The sequence below is a fragment of the Chenopodium quinoa genome, unplaced genomic scaffold (assembly GCF_001683475.1).
Source record: "Chenopodium quinoa cultivar QQ74 unplaced genomic scaffold, ASM168347v1, whole genome shotgun sequence".
NCBI classification, from domain to species: Eukaryota; Viridiplantae; Streptophyta; class Magnoliopsida; order Caryophyllales; family Amaranthaceae; genus Chenopodium; species Chenopodium quinoa.
In genome coordinates, this window is record NW_018745454.1 from 6,305,918 (window position 1) to 6,326,052 (window position 20,135).

Sequence of the window (20,135 nt, forward strand, 5' to 3'; positions counted from 1 at the left end):
GTTGTCATAAATGTCCGCGGTATGCTTGAGTTTACGAAATCGGTGCAAGTTGCGAACGGGTAAAATGACCGTTTAAAGGCATATTGGATGGTTGCACCCACCGAAATGAACTCCCGAGGTGTATTAGGGTCCATGGTAAGTATCTCGACAATTATTTTTTTCGGATCAAAATAAGTGGAAAATTGTCCAAAATTGAAGGTTATAATACACGATTTCGGGTGAGTTTTGATATTTTTCAAAAAATAAACTGAATGTGTTGGATGACTTCCTGGGGTCATATAAGGAGGTTTGTAACCATAAAACACCGATAAAGATGTCCATAAAGTACCAAGAATGAGTTTTGACTCTTTTTTGAAATTCATGAAATATAGTGATGTCAAATATAAAGAACATCATCGATGAATCTCAAATTCAACAAAAGGCATAATTTATAGAGTTTAGAACTAGTGTAAATTGGAGTGTTGGCGATGAGAAAGTCGGTAAAGATTAACCGGAAAGACTTCGGAGTTGTCACGAGAACCATAAACCTTAGCTGCTATCATAGCACTTGCATATTCTGTGTAGTGAATGAGATCAAAAAATGCATAGCGTTTCCGGTCATCGCAGGTGGTGCCATTAGGCATGCATGACGATCCATTAATGTAAGTTCACAACAAGGATCCTTCACATTGCTCAAACCTACGCACAATTATTTCGAATTACCAAAACAACAAACTCAGATAATCAATTAAAGTGTGTATAATCTTGTAACATATATAGTGATAAGAAAAAAATCGTACTAGGCCAAATGTTTCTTCAAGTCCACCACTTTTACAAGACCAAGGAGGTTCCACCTCAAAACCATATGGCAATGAGGGGAGTAGCCCCTTAGCCTTATATTGTGGTGGTAAATCTTGAATTCTTTCAATGTGGGATTTCATTACCACTACACTCCCCCTTTTAGTGTTTAGTGTGGGACAAGAATAATGCTCACATGTGGGTTGTTCATGGGCTCAACAGTATACGTAGTATAATGAATTAATTACATAAGACTATATTACGTAACATCATTGTTTAGAAGAAATTAGACTTATTTGAGACGGAGATTGTACTAATTACCCTTCGAATTCCCGTTGTTTAGAACGTCCGTGATGACTTTGATAGAATTGAGGATTATAAATTCTGACCCAAGCAATTCGTGTTTCATCTGTTTGACCTTGGAAATCAACTGAACATAAAATACAGAAATGTAGGCATTTACTTTCGGTAAGCACCCTCTGCCTTTGCTTACTACAGGAGTGCATCCTAGGGGATATGCTGAGTAATAGAAAATTCCTAGCTCCGGCCTTGTATAATCTCTATCGAATATCAAATCACCAAATTACATAGGAAAAAAATGACAATTAGACAATAATCAACAAATCCCTTCCAAAATTATTTGTCATAATTAAAGTTTAACACGATATATATATCTCACATAGTCACATGTATGAACTAGTAATGTAACAATTAAATTCAGCGCATACAAGCCTATTGAATATTATACAATTTTATGGTTTATGGACATTTTATGTACCTTGAGTTGAGCAGAATAAACCGCGATAAGATTTGCAGCAAAGGCTTGTGCAGATTGAGAAGCGTTTCCGGAGGAAAGTAATTGAGAAGAGTAGTCATTGTTTCCAGCAGCTACCAAAAACAGATAATCAGGGAGTATTTTATTTCTTTGACGTCTCAATTGGCTTTCTAATTTTGGCAAGATCGCCCCTTCAAAGTTTGTAATTTGCTCATGTAAAGAGATCACCTTTCCCTGTTTTATTCAGAAGAAAAAAGGAGAATAGAAATGAGTTTTTTAGTTCTTCTTTTTGTGTAATTACTATTCCTAAATTGACCCAACACTTACGTAACTCCAACTCAAAAAGAAAGACAGACTACAATTTCACATAAACAACTCATTTGCCTAGTTTAAGCCCACCATATACTTTATGCAAACCCCAAACCAAAAAGAAAGATAGACTACAAATATATGATTCATCTCAAATTAATTAATCTAAATTAAACAATTCACTTGCCTAGTATAAGACCATGTTCACCTCATCTTAATTTCAATTTAGTAAAATTAATATAACTTTAAAATTCAGTAAAAAAAAATTCAATTCAGCACAAATAAAATGGAGTGAATATGGCCTAGATTGTTTTTTTTTTTTTTTTTTTTTTTCACAATAGTACAACAAATAATAAAATGAGGGAGTTTGATTATAAAATATTACCAAAAATGCGCCGGTTTCATTAAGGATGCCGGAGCCAGCAGAAGCGAAGTTGACACCATAAAGGATTGAATCCCCTTGAGTTTGAGTATTAGCAAAAGAAGGAATCAAAGGAAGCTTAAGATGATCACCAATTTTATCAGCAATATTCTTTCCATTTGAGAATCTGCCTATTGCTTTTGTTGGGCCAACATTAAAATCAATACCATATGGTAAAAAATTGGCTTTGGCCGTGCTACCATTAAAGTTGTTATTGTTTCCATTGTCGACTACTGAGCTACCAAAGATGAACATTCCCTTAAACCCGCCGTCACCTCCTTTTTTAGGCTTGTTATTTGCACTGCAAAAATAAGCAAGTGCAAAGAAACAAAGGGAGACGATGATACGTAAGTGATTGCTTAATTTTATAGCCATATTTGAAGTGTTTGTATATTTTGATAGAATGAAAGGGGTATATGTAGAGGTAGCAAATATAGGAGTGATTGATAATTAATGATTCACTTTTAAGAATTTGAATGCTTAACTTTGAAATAGTAAAACTTTTATTGGTTAAAACCATAAATGAATTGAAATAGCTTGTACTATAAAACTAAATTAATTAAATGGTATTCCAACACGTTAACTATACTTTAATAATATTAGTAGGAGTATCTTCTTTTTGAAACACATTTGTAGGGTCTGTTCACATTTACTGAATTGAGCTGAGCTGAACTGAACTGATTGGAGCTGAACTGAACTGAACTGAACTGAATTGAGCTGAAATGAATATTTTATGAAAGAGGAAAATTAAGAGCTGAACTGAACTAAACTGATTGGAGCTGAACTGAACTGAACTGAAATTAAGTAAATGTGAACAGGTCCGTAGTAAAATGGATTTGAGGTGAGTGCAAGAATAACGAGTGTCTTCTCACGTTTTTATTATTATTATTATTATATATATATTTTTTTTAATTCTATCTAATTCTATCTAATTTATTATGCTCTTTTTCTTAGAAGATGACTCCATGTGATTTTAAATGTTATATTTTGACTTTTTCATTGTTTATATAAGGAATATGATAAACATAATCTTTAGGGCTATGTAATATGTATAAGAAACTAAATAAAAAAAATAAAAAAAAACTTTAAGCATAGATTATAACATTAATTTTTTTTTAGAGACGTTTAGTACCAATTTTATTAATCAATGGACAATTTGTCCATTAGAACATACAGAGCGATTACATGAGGGTAAAAATTCTCCCAAACTTGTTCTACCCCAAAAGTTACTAAACTAGCAAGGTGGTGGGCAACATAGTTCCCCTCCCTTCTAACATGTTGTAGACACCCATTTGTGTCTCCCCAAAACCAAACCCAGTGATGAGTACCTTTCACATCGAATCATAATCGAATGAAACGAAAGTGTGGAAAGGTCTAGTGTTGCGGAAAGTTTTATTTCTTTTCTTTTCTTTTCTCTTCTCTCTGTTTTTGAAAACTTTATTTTAAGAAAACAGCCAATTCAGTTTGGTTGGTCCATGATATGGGTCCAATAGTGGTGTAGTTGGATGGGGCTTGCAAAGATCTTTCCAACGACATATTATAAGCCCAATTCCGATGAATATTGAGGAAGTTATGGCTAAATTACCAAACTGGGCCCGGTTTGAGTTTTAAGTACGGCCCAATGATCTAGGGGAGGGTCTAATATGATTTATCATTCCTAATGTAATTAGGAATGGTTTTGGTCTTCTAGAACATTCTAGAAGGTCTTATCATTCTTAATTCAATTAGGATTCTTCAGAGTTTTAATTAGATCAAATAGCATTTTCGACTGAAATTATATTATTTTATCTTCCAGTGCGGTAAAATTATCAGATTTTCGAAAACGTGTTAAAATTCGGTTTGGCGTCCAACCCCAGGCCTTGGCGCCTGGAACCAGGATTGGCGCCAGACGCCAGCCATTGGCGCCTGGCGCTAGCCACTGGTCCTAGCGCCAATGAGCCAGGTCTGGTGCCAAGTTGGTTTTTCGATCTTCATACTCTGTTTCGATAAATTATCTTTTTTGGATGTTTTTCTCTATAAATATCGTATCAAAAACTCTGTTTGATTCACGGATTGTCAATATTCATTCACCATTCATTCATCATCATCTATTATTCATCAATTCTTTTATTCTTAAGTTTTAATAAACTCCGTTTTCATTCATCATCTACAATCATCAATCGTCAACGATTACTTTATGAATCATTGATCTTTTAGCATTCTTTCTAAACTTTGCTATTTAATACAAAATTCCGCATTCACAAGATCTTGATACACCTAGCCATATTCGAAGTTGCCTTCGCCCTAGACGTGAAAGGTTTTAATTTCTGAGGGTTTGGTCCCAAATCTCTATTTCAATTATTTAATTTAATTGCTTTGATTATTATTTTCCTTGAAGTTACTAACGCGTGTATTTTGTAATTAGAAAGAGGTACGAGGCATCCAAGTAAGTACTTTAATGGTTTAATTGATTTTATGATGTAGATATCATGCTTAGATTGTTATTTATGATTCCTAGTATCATGTCTAGGGTATTTTTAATATCAAGTATGATTTAAAAGTATGATGCTTCCTATGTTCTTTCTAATGTTTATGATTATTTATTATGTTGCTTGATATGCATATTATTTTATATTGTTATTGTTTGATCACCTTTTATTGCAGGTTAAAGGGAATTGGTATTTGCAATCACGCTTAATAAGATAATTAATAATCTTGTTAGGGTAATTGTGATTATAATTCAAGTGATCACCAATAATAGTTTATTTGTGCATTATATTCAACCAACATAGATTAAACAGGTTTAGGGTTAACCTATTGATTGTATGTTAGTCAGAAAGTGCACATGAATACGAGCAGAATAAAGTAGAGGCCTATTATTAGGGCAGGTTCAGTCTCTTTTAGGTTGGATTTGTACCATCATCCCCGGACCCTTATTTGGTTCATGACCTTATGGAGTTGACGATCTCTTGGATCGTTAAGGGGTGTAACCTTCACCTCGTGAACGGTTTACAAGTTCCTTAAAAACTTGTTGGCGACTCTTTTGCTCTATCTTCTTCCCTTTTGGACGCCACCGTACTTTAGTGTATGATCACAGTGGGGTTCAAGCTAGTGGAATTTTTAAAGGCTTGAAATTATTCCCTACACATGTGACCACGAAATATAATCAAAACAAGAGCAAAGAGCAAAAATATCATCAAGCACTGAGTCGAGATCCGTGAAGAAAGTAGCAGCCTTTGATAGACGATTCACCACAAGTTGGCAATCGGACTCCATAATCACATTCTTATACCCATAGCGTTGCCCCAACTTGACACCAAAATGCAGAGCTTTGCATTCAGCCACCTCAGGGGGCCAATAGCCACGAACGCAGCGAACCCCAGCAAACAAGATTTCCCCTGATTCATCCCTGGCAGTAGCTCCCAAACCAACCCACCCATCATCTTTTAAAAATGCATCACAGTTTATCTTAACAAAATTAGTAGGGGGAGGGAGCCTTTTCTTTGAGCTTTTGCACTTGCCCTTCTTTGTTGAGCCATAGATTTTCGAGGCATACATCCCACAGTCCTCAATAAGGCGCACCACTCTGTCTTTTACAACCAGATGTGGCATATCAGATTTGTTGAAGGCCATCTGATTTCTGCGATACCATATTTGCCAAAGTAGAGCCACTCCTACTAGGCATTTCTTTGCATTTATCCTCATCCAGTCAAGAAGTGTTTGCTTAAAGTCGAAATCCTACCCATCAACAATCAGCTCAGAGCATTCATATTCACGTCAAAGATCACGAACAGCTGGCAGCTGAAAAAAAACATGATGCAGCGTTTCAGGGGTGTTGGGGCACCATGGGCAGCAGTCAGATTCTTGCATATGCCTGTAGTATAGCAATGGACGAGTCGGTAGAGAACTAGTACATGCACGCCATAGAAAATGCTTGACCTTTGGGATTGTATCAAGGCTCCAAATTAACACCCAAACCTGATGGAAAGCGTCAAAATCACATGACTTGCCCAACATATAAGATGTCTTCACCGAGTAGTTTCCATCCATGGAAAACGCCCAAGTCAGCAGGTCATCCGTATCACGAGGGCTCAGGGGGATTGTCAATATGCACTTAACATCTCTCTCAATAAAGGCTGTCGAGAGGAGGTCATAATTCCAGTCCTTAGTGTTCTCATCAATCAAGTCTTTAACAACCGACAAGCCTTCAACAGCAGGAGTTAAAGCATACCTCCCACTGCCATCAGCAAGCCACGGATCATCAAATATTTTAATCTTCGAGCCATCCCCTACACGCCAAATAAGACCTTCCTTCACCAAGGACTTTGAACCCCAAATCCCACGCCATGAATAACTGCAGTTCAAACCGAGAGAGGACTCCAAAAAATCAGAGTTTGGATAATATTTCCCCTTCATCACACGGCCAAAAAGAGAATCAGGCTTCATTATAAGCCTCCATGCCTGTTTCCCCAGGAGTGCATCATTAAAAACCCCCAAGTCTCGGAATCCCATGCCACCCAAACACTTTGGTTTACAAAGATCATCCCAGTTTATCCAATGTACCCTCCTCCTACTATCCGAGTTACCCCAAAAAAGTTGAGAATTTCAACTATCTTTGAGCATTCCTCACGGTTGGCTCTTGCAAAAAGAAAACTATCATCGGCAAAGAATAGATGAGAGATCTTTGGCCCTTTCCTGCTAGCCCCCGATCCATGTACTAATCTGTGATTTGTAGCCTTTTCAATGAGAGCCGAAAATGCATCAGCCACCATAATAAAAAGGTACGGAGATAAAGGGTCACCCTGCCTCAACCCTCTAGAAGGAACAACAGAGCCAGACACATTACAGTTAATAATGAAAGAATAGGAGACCGTCGAAACACAGTCAATCACCAATCTTACCCATTGCTCTGCAAAGCCCATTTTTAACAACAATTTTTCTAGAAAATACCATTCAACCCTGTCATAAGCTTTGCTCATGTCAAGTTTCAAAGCGATAGTTCCTTTCTTTCCCTTACTTCGTTTCTTCATAGTATGAAAAATCTCCATTGCAATCAAGGCATTATCAGTGATCAGTCTACCCGGAACAAAAGCACTTTGATTCTCCGAGATGACATTCGGTAATATAGATTTGAGACGCATAACAATGGCCTTGGAAGCAATTTTATACACAACATTAGAGCAATATTCGTATTATTAACCATCTTAGAGGAGCACGTACCATGAAGGATGCTGCTAACCACACCAAATACGTCGTCCCCGATTACATGCCAAAATTTTTGGTAAAATATCGCATGAAGTCCATCAGGACCCGGGGCTTTGCAGGGATGCATAGCGCAAATTGCCGCATAGTTCTCATCTTTTGTGTAAGGCCTCAGCAGGGCAGCATTATCATCAACGGAAATTTTCGAGGAGACAGCTTCAAGAACTCGTTCAACATCAGTCAAGCAGGGCCCCGAGGAGGTGAAAAGTGTCGTGTAAAATTTTTGGGCAATCTCCTCAAAATCCTCTTCCTCTTCCTTCCATTCCCCATTTTCATCGAACAACCCCTTGATTTTATTACGACTCCTCCGTTGAGACGCTTTATGATGAAAATATCCTGTATTTCGGTCCCCGTCTCTTATCTTAGAAACTCTTGATCGGAGATACCAGTATGCTTCTTGTTTCTCTGCTAACTCATCTAATTTTGCCTCTAAAGTCGAGCATAGCTTAATATTTTCCTCTGAAATCTCCCCTCCCTGCACCTCTTTCAAAGTTCTCTCGGTATCAGCAATTTGTCTGTCGAATTTTTTACCACTTCACATCCTGAGAGCTCGCAGCATACTTTCCAACCTCTCTGTGATAGGACGCCCAGCAGACTCTCCCCATGCTTCCCGAACAGCTAATTCACAAGAAGGGTCAAGGAGCCATGCCGTTTCAAACTTGAAGTTTTTCTTTCCTCTCTTCCGCTTCTTCTTTGGCCTCTTGAGTCTAGCAAGAATAGCATAATGGTCCGATTTAACTCGAACAATATGCTCAACTGATGCCTCCGGAAACAATCTAAACCACTCCTCATTGCCACAAAAACGGTCAAGACGTTCCCGAATCATGGTTCTCTCAGACAACCCCTTCTCCCATGTATACCACTGCCCTTCGAAACCAAGGTCCCGCAACCCACAATCCTCTAGAGCAGCACGAAATTCATTTATTTCCCTTCGCACTGATTCAACCCCTCCTTCTTTCTCCTCATAACTTAAAATTTCATTGTAGTCTCCCCCAATTAGAATAGGACCCTCGTAGGTAGTACACAAATCTCGAAGGAGCTGCCATGTTTTACATTTATTTCCCGACTCCGGCCAACCGTATAAACTAACAAACCTCCAAGCCGTTCCACTCGAAACAGAAATGTCTCCACATATATGATTCTGAGACATTGACACCAAGGAAAAAGTAATAGACTCACTCCTCCAAAACAAACACAAACCTCCAGCCAAGCCTATACTACTCACTCCTAATGCACAATCATATCCAAGTCTGTCTTTCAGCTTCTCTGACTCAATTTTATTTATTTTAGTTTCAGAGATAAACACGATCTCCGGGGCATAATGTGAGCACCATCTCTTTAGTGCCTTGACTGCAAGAGGGTTGCCCACCCCTCTGCAGTTCCAACATAACAGATTCATGGCTGTTCGCGGGGTTGAGTGTCACCAACTCCCGCTACTGCATCAAGAGCCAATGTACTATGTACACGAGCTCGTTTCGAGATCTCATCAACCTCTTCCGAATTCCTTTTTTTCACCCCCAACTTCACCTTTCCTGCTTCCTCATCTACCTCCATCCCCACCTCACTTTCTCTAGCTGCTCTCTTCCACTTTTTAGGTCCCACCTTCTGCTTTGTGGCATTAAATACGAAAGGATTAGGAGCAGCACACTCTCCACCCTCCTGGGTAATCACCTTTCCTTCAGCATCCCTTATACCCTCCCCTGCCTCACTTCTAATAATATCCCCCTCGCATCCTTTTTCTTTCAGAGCAACAACCAGAACAGAAGGTTCCACCAGGCCATCGAATCGAGCACCCCCTGCCCCTCTTCCATCAAACACACAGCACTACTCCCTCCCTCCTTTGTATTCTCCAACTCCTTCACCATTTTATCTTCATGCTTAGTGACAAAGAGTTGTTTACGGCCAGATTTAATGCGAGTCAGCTCTTCCAATTCCTTCGCATATCCCTTTCTCGGAGATGCTTTCAGAAATAATCCCCATCCCATCTTACTGCTCTTATCATCTTCCGTAACCACCACACAGTCCCTCTCCGAATGCCCCATTACTCCACACGCAAAAAAAAGAAGGGAAGTCTTTCATACTTGTACTCCACCTTCACCTTGTTCCCCTTTTTATCCTTTATCCATTGATGTCTTCTAAGAGGCTTTCGAACATCAATCATCACACGAATTCTGCGAAACCGTTCCAGTCCCAATTGATCATCCTCCAATCCAATCAATTCGCCAAGGTTCGCAGTCAAGATTCTTATGTCATTGTCCGATCGGCAATTAAAGGGTAAATTACACACCCTAATCCAAAACGGAGAATGGTTCAATTGAACGTTCTCTGGTTGTTCATCTCCAGAGATCTCTTTCAAAAGTAATAGGTTATTCTCCCAGCACCATGGTCTACCATTAAGGATTTTCTCTTTATCCTTCCAATGGAAACATTGGAAAGCAAACAAATTTGGTCTAATCGCTCTAATTATCAGATTCGAGAGACCCCAAACCTTCAGCATAGTCCTCTTAAAAGCTTCGAAATTGAAAGGTCTATTAGTCAGAAGTTTCCCAACAAGCATCAAAGCAATTTTACCTTTGGTTCCTGTCGCCTCTGTTCCTCCAAGATCCACCAATTCGTTTTCATCGTCCTCAAGACAGAGATACGAGCACTTATCAGTGAGATCGTCGGCCATTGCCGGATAATTGCGTTCGAGACGGAGCGGCGACTTTTCTTTCGAAGGAGCAGAACCCTCTCTTTCAAGGGAGTTATAATAAATTAACATTAATTTCACCTATATGCGAGTGATTTTTTCATAAATTTCCAACATAATTCCATTTTAAGAAATATATTTAATATAACCCAATATTTTATAGTCTAAAATTACTTTGCATATTGAGTAATAAACTATGGTTGCTAAAGACTTTATTTTGTGAGAATAATCTTATACTCTGTATACTTTGTTTGTAAAATTGCTTTAAAAAAGTCTTGATTTGTTCAAACTTATCTTGATTTTTTTTATATATATATATTTGAACTTATATGAATTAATCTTAAATTACTTGAACTTATAACCCGAGTATATTGTTTGAAGCAAGACGCAATAAGTGGAACAACTAATAAACGGAGTAGGTCTTAAGAATAATATATATTTAAGATTTACTATTTCAATATTATATTATATATAATAGATCAAAACTAAATTAATTCAAGTATACCAAATATTGTCTTTTAAAAAAAAAAGTAATACTCGTACCAAATATTGATTTTGACACACCTTTATGTGGAAGAAGGGGAAGAGCATTGAAAATTGTGCTCTCAAAGTAATGGATGTGTCGAAATCGATGATTCTGATCACATAATTCAACAACTACATGGAAATTTTAATATAGCTTACCTCCAACAATGAAATTTATTGTTTTAAAATAGAAATTAAATGTGTATTGTAAGGATGTGGCTTGCATAAACGAGTGATTGACATATATAGCTAACCATTAATTATAAACCAATTAACTTGATACATATAGCTAACCATTAAAAAAAAAATGCTATCCTTTTCCTTGCCTTGGTTTATTCTATATGCAAAATGAGAATCTCATCCTATCTATTGGATCCAAGGTAAATTGCAATGATTGTCGAATTATAAACCTAGCTACTCGACTATATTGCATGATCAAACCCAATGCTATTTCCAATACATTGTACATATACAACTTTGTATTAGACAATAGACATAATCACGCATTAACGCTACCTTATTTAGCACTTTTTTTCCTTTATTTTCGTATAGTCAATTAAAATAACAAAAAACTTTTTTTTTTTTTTTTGAATAGAAATAACAAAACACTTTGTAAAAGTTAAAAATGACGGGTATGTCACCTCTCATAACCAGAGCATTCTTTTAATCAACTTTATTTTACGTTTATCTTTTCAATCTAAATCTAATTTTAAACATGATTAGTATTCTTGATAAGACTTTATTAATATTACCCTAAAATAGCAACAATTTAACCGATACAAAGAATCACAAAATCTCACCTTGAAGATTCTTTTCTGGTATTATTATTCATCCACCCAGAAATTAACTGCAGTTTCACAATTAATCATCATTATTACTTACATCTTTCCCCCACAAATTCAATACGCAGAATAGGAGAGAGAAAATCACTGAGATACCCAGAAAAATAAAGGTTCGTTACTTTCTATCTTCGATCTCAATTTTTATTTTTAATTTGAATCTTTCATCTTCTTCAATTTGTACTTTTATTGTAGTAGTACTGTAGTATTAATTAGTTCAATCAATGCAATGTTGCAAATTCCCTTTATTTATTTCTTTGTGATTATTACTTTTTTCATCATGATTGAATAATTTATGCATTGATTACAATACCCCAGATCTGATAATTATCCTGCTTTTCGTTTTATTGTGATATTATTATCGCTGATTTCTTGCAATTTTTGAATCGCACTCTTGTTTTTTATCTTCAATTTGAGTATATTTTTTGTTGATTTATGATGAATTTTTCGAATTGGAGAGTTATACGTTCATTGTCGAATTGTTTCAATTGATACTGAATTCATGTTCCCCAAATTTTAAAAATTGATCGATTATTAGGGTTTCAGGGCATGAAATTTCCGATGGAATTGGTGGTGTGTGAATTTCTGAGAAAATTATTGTAGTTTGTTTGGGTAATTTAATTTACTGCTTCATTCTGACAAATTATTGTTTAGAATCAGCATTCCTATTAAGAGTCAGTCAATCACATGGAAAAGTCAATAAATTCCATGTAGTAGTATGGATAGATTTAGAGGTTAGACAGTGCAATTGGAACTTTGGAGCTTGTTTCCAAATATGGAGTCTTAAATGGTTGGGGAAGAGTAGACTATTGACTTTTTCGCCTAGTAGATATTAAGCATTTTGTTGCAATAATCATTTTTTTTCCATTGGTAAACTTACAACAAAGCCAAATTTATTGATAATTCATCATGATCTTGGACCATTGATCCTTTTTATTTCACAATAGAATGGTTTCTAAAGATTTTATAGTAGCGAGGAGTGGGACTAATGGCCCTGAACAATGCATAATTTTTACGATAAATGGTAGAGGTGATTGAACCAGGGCCAAATTCCTGGAAACCAAATATGCACACCAGCTTAGAACCCTTTACTTCCTTCTAAAGTTGTGTGTTTATGGCCAAATGGGACAAAATATGTAGCTCTTCATGCATTGCTTTGTCTTTCAAAGATCTGTTATTTTTCTAACCTCCTGTGAAAATCGAAGTACTATTTCTACATTCCTAATTGAGACCCTGGATATAAAAATTTGGTTCCAGTTATGAAATTTGTTTGTCACAGCTCATCTTAGTTTTTTTTTTTTTTTTTTGCTGCTAATCATGATTTAATTGATCTGCCAGTGACCATCTTTTTTCGGATTTTTCAGCTTTTTGCATTGCTTGATATTTGGTATGATAATTAGCAAGACAAAGTTATGTCAAAATTTCATCCTTGCATTTCTGAGAAAGTAGATTACTTGTTACCTGCTGTTTATACAGTTGTGAAATTCCAGATCTAGTTTGTTTAGCTGGCTTCTTGAGATGGTACATTTGCCTAGCAGCAAGATGTTTATGCTGATATATATAATGTTCTTTTTCGGCAGGTTAGTTACATTTTGGTTAGGGACTGAATATGAGTCTCGCCTGTCTTGTGTGCCACAGTGTAGAAAGCCCATCACATTCGTTCAGAAGTTACTCCGTGTCTAGTTCAGACAATGATGGGAGATGTTCGGCAATGGCTAACTGCTTGAGTCGGAAGCTTGCAATTCCTCCACCTAGGGGAAACCCAGTCACATCATCGTCTAAAGTGACTCCACAGCCAGATTTATCAAATCGGGGTGATATTTCAGGTCCTCCGCGTCTAGTTAGAAGTCGTGCAGTCAGAAGGGACCAAGTCAGAAACTGGAACTTCGAGGTTATTGAGCTAGAGCAGTAGTTTAGCTAATATGACCAAGAGAATAGACTGCTTCTCTGGGTATTGTTTAGATATAGTTAGATCCCTCGTTCTTTCACCCTTCTTTCTCTCCAAGTCTCCCACTGTCAACATTATTTTCCCACTAGATTCTTTATGTAACTGAATTTCGTTAGAGTAATTTCTTTTTCATGTCAGGATGACTGAATTATGTCATTGTGTCCAATTTCATACATGAAAATCTTGTGCATATTAATAATAGTCAATGTGAAGTATTCAGCTCCATATTATGTTATAAACTGCAGTCGCAAAAGTTTAAGATAATTACATGCATTAATGTGTGAACAAATTGTTTACAATAAGCTGCGATGAGTAAATGAACAATCCTCCACCTACCTTCAAACAATGTCTAGAATTTGATTATCGGACATCGATGGTAGAAAATGAAAAAAAAATGACGGCCATTCAGTCTCTAATAAGTAATAAGACAATGCATTCACTAAGGGCCTCTTCACATTTACTAAACTGGACTGAACTGAACTGATCGGAGTTAAACTGAACTGAATATTTTATGAGATGAGAAAATTAGGAGCTGAATTGAACTGAACTAATTAGAGCTGAAATGAAATTAAGCTGAAGTGCACATGCCTTAATACTCCCTCCGTTCCTTTATTTTTGCCCCATTGCCATTTCTTATCTCAAACTTTGAAAATTTTGACCATAAATTACCGTTAATCTATAAAAGACAATATAGTTAGAGTGGTCTTGTTAGATTCGTCTCATTGTATACTTTATTAATATTACATTTTTATATTTTAAATAAAGATATAAATATTTTAAGATGCGTACTTATTCTGCTGAAGACCGTAAACAGTTAAATCTACTGAAGACCGTAAACAGTTAAATGGGAAAAAAAGAAAAAAAAGAAATAGGACAGAGGGAGTAATAACCCGAAAATTAAAGCAAGCCCATTATTATTTCAAGCCCATTATTATAATATACGAGTAATTGCTTCTTTATCATCCTCAAGCCTGAAATTTCTTAACTTACCGATTTCTACACTCACTCAACTCAGCAACGAATCCATGGCTACTTAATCATTCAAATAGTATTGTGCAAAAATGGCGTTGAAGAACAACACTCCATTATCATCTTCATCTTTCCCATGTTCAATTCCCTCTCTTCTCCTCTCTTTCTCTCTCCTCTGTACCCTTTTCTTCATCTTCTTCAATCGACCCTCTTCCATTTCCAATGACCCCACTTCGATCTCTCAATTTTCCCAGAAAAATTCCCTCAATGTTTTCATTTTTAACCTACCCAGATCCCTAAATTATGGCCTATTGGAGAGATATTGGGCTTTACCCCCTGATTCTCGGATCCCCAGTGACCCAGATCACGAAACCGGCTCAAATCGGAAACCCGGAAACCTTGAGTACCCAGAAAATCCATTGATAAAACAGTATAGTGCTGAGTATTGGATATTGGGTGATCTTATGACCCCTCAGAATTTGCGAAGTAGGTCTTTTGCAAATAGGGTTTTTGATGCAAAAGAGGCGGATGTGATTTTTGTGCCGTTTTTTGCAACTTTGAGTGCTGAAATTCAGCTGAGTTTGGATAGAAGTGTTTTCAGGAAGAAATCTGGGAATGAAGATTATCAGAGGCAAAGAGAAGTTCTTGATCTTGTCAAAAATTCCGAGGCTTGGAAATTATCTGGTGGCCGTGATCATGTTTTTGTTTTGACAGGTATAATCTTTTATTACTCTTGTTAATTAATATAATTAGCTTTCTGAATTTGTGAAAGTTGCATGATTTTTGTAAGCTTGTATGGTATATGGTTGCAAGTCTTGCAACTGAGAACTTTATTTTTTTCTTTTATTTTATAATATGGTGTATTGTTTATCACTTTAATAGGATTCAATGTGCATGTAGAAATATTAGAACCAATGATGTTACATGCTTTAAGCTTCTATGGAGTTATAATTAAGTGTTTGTAATATGCATAATTCTGGAGGCATAATTAAGCATTATCTATTACTCTTATGTTAGAGATGATATGTTGGACGGTAATTGTATCGACTGGACTCAAAGAGTGTGTTGTGGATATTCATCATAGCAGTCCTTGGCAAGCTATGAGATTTGATACTCTATAAATTGACTGTAAGTCATTGCCCTGAGCTGTTGGGTGTGAATATACCGGGTTTACTTCAATTGACTCCTATGTTATACAATTTACTTGAAATTTTTCACCCTTCATCAAGGTTTCACGTAGCCGTCAAGGAATCATGGTCTTTGGCTTAGCACTTAGCTATTTGATCTGTGTAGTCCTACTTCCCAAAGGTATCGAAAAAGTGACACTCAAATGAAATTTTCACAAATACAAAGTATTATAGAAGGGAAAGCTATAATGACTTTACATGCTGACTGCTGAGTACCGGGTTGAGGCCTTGACTGGCCGTCTTAGCTGCTCACTTATAATTTAGAGAGGGGGGGGGGAGTTGTGGTTTTATGGTTTCCTAATTACTAACGTAAGAAAATGCTGTATTGTCTTTTACTTACTAAAGTGCCTTAGTCTGTACAAAAGGACTTTTTTTTTTTTTCATGACCTTGCAACATTCATTCCATGGTTCTACAAACTTGGCTCTTTCATTCCGAAAATGAGGGAATTCGACGTGTCAATTGTTTTTCTATTTGGGTCGAGTAATTGATTGTGCAAAAATTCTTATTGCTAGATATTATCTTTCAAAAATATATGGTGTTTATTTCATTGTATTTCTTTGCCAAAGAGGTGCTCTAAATTAGAAAATATAAGAAAAAAAACCAGGAACTTGTGGGAAAAGTTGTATGATATCCATTGGGAAATAGTTATCATTGTTCGGTATTGGCATTAGTTGATGTAAAAATATCAATAAGAACAACATGATTGAAGTGAGGGGGACTAAACAGCACATTTAACAAAAATATTTTGAAAATTTTATGTTTATAAAGTAATCGTGGCTGAAGTAACATTACTATATTTTGTGGTAATAGTTTTATGAGAGAGATTTAAATCATGATTATAAATAAGCAGTCACATTAGATGTGATTTTTAAGAATCATGTATTATAAAAGTGTGTATTTTATTGTGATTTCATTAAATGCATGCGCAACTCACTGCATGTACTTGGCTGTATGTGCTGAATATGTAATAGTCTCTTACAACCCTTTTTTTTTTAATTTTTTTTTTTTTATTATAGTAGTCTCTTACAACTTAAGCAACCTTTGTTTGGCAAATTTATGGCTTATTAACCTAATTGCCTTGTATGAGCCAATATTTTAAACCATGGGTAATATTTAGTAATGTCCAAATAGCCGATGTTAGATCTGAAATGAGTAAATGACTGTTGTTTATCACTTACATTTGGTGCCACAAAGGATTATGGTCACTGTTTGAGGTTAGTTAGACCAGTGGACACTTCCGTGTGAACTTTTCTCGAAATCTTCATTGTTTACATAAATCAATCATTCTTTTTGGTATCTAATGTTGGGCTTAGTGTAATCGGTGTCATGCTAGCCAATAAGGTTTCTGCTAGTGCTTTCCTTGGGAAAGAATAAGTGTCAAGGCCCATCAAGATTATTTTCTGGCGATCTGGTCTAATGGCACCTAGGATACAAAGGGTTTATTATCCCACCTTGTACTTTTCTTGACCCTTGCTTAGATTATCAATTCACGTCAAGTGTTTACTACTTAACTGTGCTCTCAAACTCTCACTAGCTATCAGGCCTTTCAATTTTCTATCTAGAAATGTTCTGTCTTTGGGAAGATCATGCAATGTTGTCCTTTCAGGTCTCTTCTACATTGTATGTAGATATGCAATTTTGTCCGCTTGGATTGTTGTTTGAACTTGATGTAATTCCCTCTAATTTTCCTTGAAATAATTTATCAGTCTTATGTATAAGCCTATTATGTGTGATATATCTTTTTGCTTGAGAAGTGCCGGATTTGACGTAGTTCATTGCTGTTATCATTGGGATAGCCCTTAAATTGCCTTCAGCATGGCTTTTGTTGCAAAAATAATTTAGAAGTCGGGTGGAATTTTCTCCTCTCTCCCTTTTTTAGATATTCCCTTAATAATTTAAAATAATTTTTCATGCATGATTTGTGGTTTTTTACTTGGGGTTCATAATGGTCAATTGCTCAGTCCTATTTTTGTTCCGGATAGCCAATTGTATGATATTTTTTTTCACATCATTGCTGTATAGAAACAATAACATACAAGTAGTGCTGTGTGCTTTAGCAGCTTATGGTTTAGTGTCTGGATTCTCAGGTTGTTTTAAACCTTGAAGCATTATTTGGCAGACCCTGTTGCAATGTGGCATGTTAGAGATGAGATTGCCCCAGCCATGCTTCTTGTTGTAGACTTTGGTGGGTGGTATAGACTTGACGCAAAGTCATCCAATGGCAACTCAACGGAAAGGATTCAACATACACAAGTTTCTTTGCTGAAGGATGTGATTGTTCCATACACCCATCTGCTCCCTGTATTGCGCTTATCAGAAGACCAACCACGGCGTACTCTTCTTTACTTTAAAGGAGCAAAACATAGGCATAGGGTCAGTATTCTATTCATTGTTTATTCATTATTTATTTATTGGTTTTTCTTTTATAGCCATAAGTTCCATTGTGTCATACTGTCATTCATGGTGTGGTTGGAATATATTTTCAAATGCCCAAAATATCTTCATCAGGTTTTATACTTATTGGGGGGGGGGGGGAAGACTTTAAGGACATAATCTTTGGGTATTGAGATCTTTGACAATTTGCAGAAATATCAACCATTTTTTCTCATAAAATTGAAATATTTTTCCCAAATGACAACTTAGCGGAGGATATGTTCCCCCCAACCAAATGCCTATAAGCATTACAGAACATTCTCTGACCTGAAGAAGATTCTTGTATGCAGGGAGGTGTAGTTCGAGAGAGATTATGGGACTTGCTAGTAAATGAACCTGGGGTAGTTATGGAGGAAGGTTTCCCCAATGCCACTGGTAAAGAGCAATCGATTAAAGGGATGAGAACCTCCGAGTTTTGTTTACATCCTGCTGGAGATACACCAACATCATGCCGCCTTTTTGACGCCATTCAAAGTTTATGTATTCCTGTCATTGTCAGTGACAGAATTGAATTGCCATTTGAAGGGATGATTGATTATTCAGACTTTTCAGTTTTTGTGTCTGAAAATGATGCACTGCAATCAAAATGGCTTGTATCTCATCTTCAAAGCATTTCTAAGAAGCAAAGAGAAAAATTTCGCAGAAACATGGCTCTAGTTCAGCCAATGTTCGTGTATGATAATGGCCATCCTGGTGGTATTGGTCCAATTCTACCAAATGGAGCAGTGAATCAAATTTGGAAAAAGGTTTATCAAAAGCTGCCAATGGTAAAGGAAGCTATAGTTCGAGATAGAAGAAAACCACCTGGTGTTTCGATTCCACTTCGCTGCCAATGTATCTGATGTTACATGTAAACCCTTTTGTGGCTTTTTTCTTACAATTCCCTCATACATATTATTTTGACTAATGTAATGAGAATCATTCGTTGTTGATTTGCAATCAAAGGAATTTCTCCCAGATCCTGTTATTCCGTAGTCTTCTAATGTTATGAACAACTGTGATTACTTTTGGTATAGTTATTATTGACATGTAAAATTGCATTGATATTCAAACACTTAATGATGTGCGAATGGTGTAGTAAGATGATTATTTTATCTCAAGGTTGCAAATACAGGGGATGTTTTTGTAGCAGAAAGGGATGGCAGATACCCCTTCTTTTACTAGGAAACAAAACAAATAAAACACTTACAACAAATCCAACGACCAAAGGAACAGTGTTGGTCACTTTTCTTGGAATTGCAGGGTAATAACATTGCTGAGCATCATTGTGTAATGCAGCAAAAGTCAGGAATGCAATAACCGACAGCAGTGTATGGAAGAGATCTGACCGTCTCAGCTTGTAATCAGATGGAATGAGGGGGCTCTTCCGGCCTCCGTTGAAGGTCCATATTCCTCTGATGGTTGCTACACCATAGTATAACCTCCCATTTGCAGCTCTGAAGCTATCAGTTATGGAGAAGAAGATGCAGGACACAGAACAAAGTGCCCAGAAACTGCCCATGAGCCATCTGTCTAGAGTACTGCACTTGCCATCATTTGTCAGGAGAGGAGTAAAGATAGTGTAAGCTAAAATCGTAATACTGGGCAGAAGAACATTGAGCCGAGCAGTGCCGCTAAGGATGGCATTGAGAATATACATGCAATGCCGTTCATCTATGCCATCATCCAAGTTATTAGAGTTATCAGATTCATCAGCTGCCAGTAGAGCAGCATTGATTGATTCATCCATTTTTGCGGGGATCGAACGGTAGTTTTTTTGCATGTATGGCTGAGGCACAAGTCATCCATTTAAAGACTTCTAGTTTTTTTTTATGTTTGAGCATCTTTTGCTTTCTGCTCAATCAAGAATCTCATTGTTTTAGAAATAAATTATACCTTTCCATTATTTACGGAATAGGCAAGAACCTTCTTGGTCGCATAATACAAATTGTTCCTCTTTGACTTCGCTGTGAAGAAACTTGTTTCAGTTTTTAATGGATTACACAAGCTTAATCCACCTACACTGCCTTAAGTTCAGAAAA

The 20,135-nt window shown here is 36.6% G+C and overlaps 3 protein-coding genes and 1 pseudogene across 3 annotated transcripts; 2 read left to right on the forward strand and 2 right to left on the reverse strand.

Annotated features, from left to right (window-relative positions):
• Positions 1 to 247: 247 nt before the first annotated feature.
• LOC110714050 lies at positions 248 to 2,779 on the reverse strand (annotated as a pseudogene).
• Positions 2,780 to 11,426: 8,647 nt separating this feature from the next.
• LOC110714455 lies at positions 11,427 to 13,749 on the forward strand. Its single transcript, XM_021892970.1, has 2 exons — positions 11,427 to 11,689; positions 13,157 to 13,749. The coding sequence occupies exon 2, from the start codon at positions 13,186 to 13,188 to the stop codon at positions 13,486 to 13,488; it is 303 nt and encodes a 100-aa protein (XP_021748662.1). The 5' UTR covers positions 11,427 to 11,689; positions 13,157 to 13,185; the 3' UTR covers positions 13,489 to 13,749.
• Positions 13,750 to 14,280: 531 nt separating this feature from the next.
• On the forward strand, positions 14,281 to 19,157 carry LOC110714150 (probable arabinosyltransferase ARAD1). Its single transcript, XM_021892622.1, has 3 exons — positions 14,281 to 15,207; positions 17,801 to 18,054; positions 18,405 to 19,157. Exons 1-3 carry the CDS (start codon positions 14,586 to 14,588, stop codon positions 18,954 to 18,956), a joined length of 1,428 nt encoding a protein of 475 aa, XP_021748314.1. The 5' UTR covers positions 14,281 to 14,585; the 3' UTR covers positions 18,957 to 19,157.
• Positions 19,103 to 20,040, reverse strand: LOC110714151. The gene has a single exon (XM_021892623.1). The coding sequence runs from the start codon at positions 19,874 to 19,876 to the stop codon at positions 19,211 to 19,213; it is 666 nt and encodes a 221-aa protein (XP_021748315.1). The 5' UTR covers positions 19,877 to 20,040; the 3' UTR covers positions 19,103 to 19,210.
• Between the last annotated feature and the right edge of the window lie 95 nt (positions 20,041 to 20,135).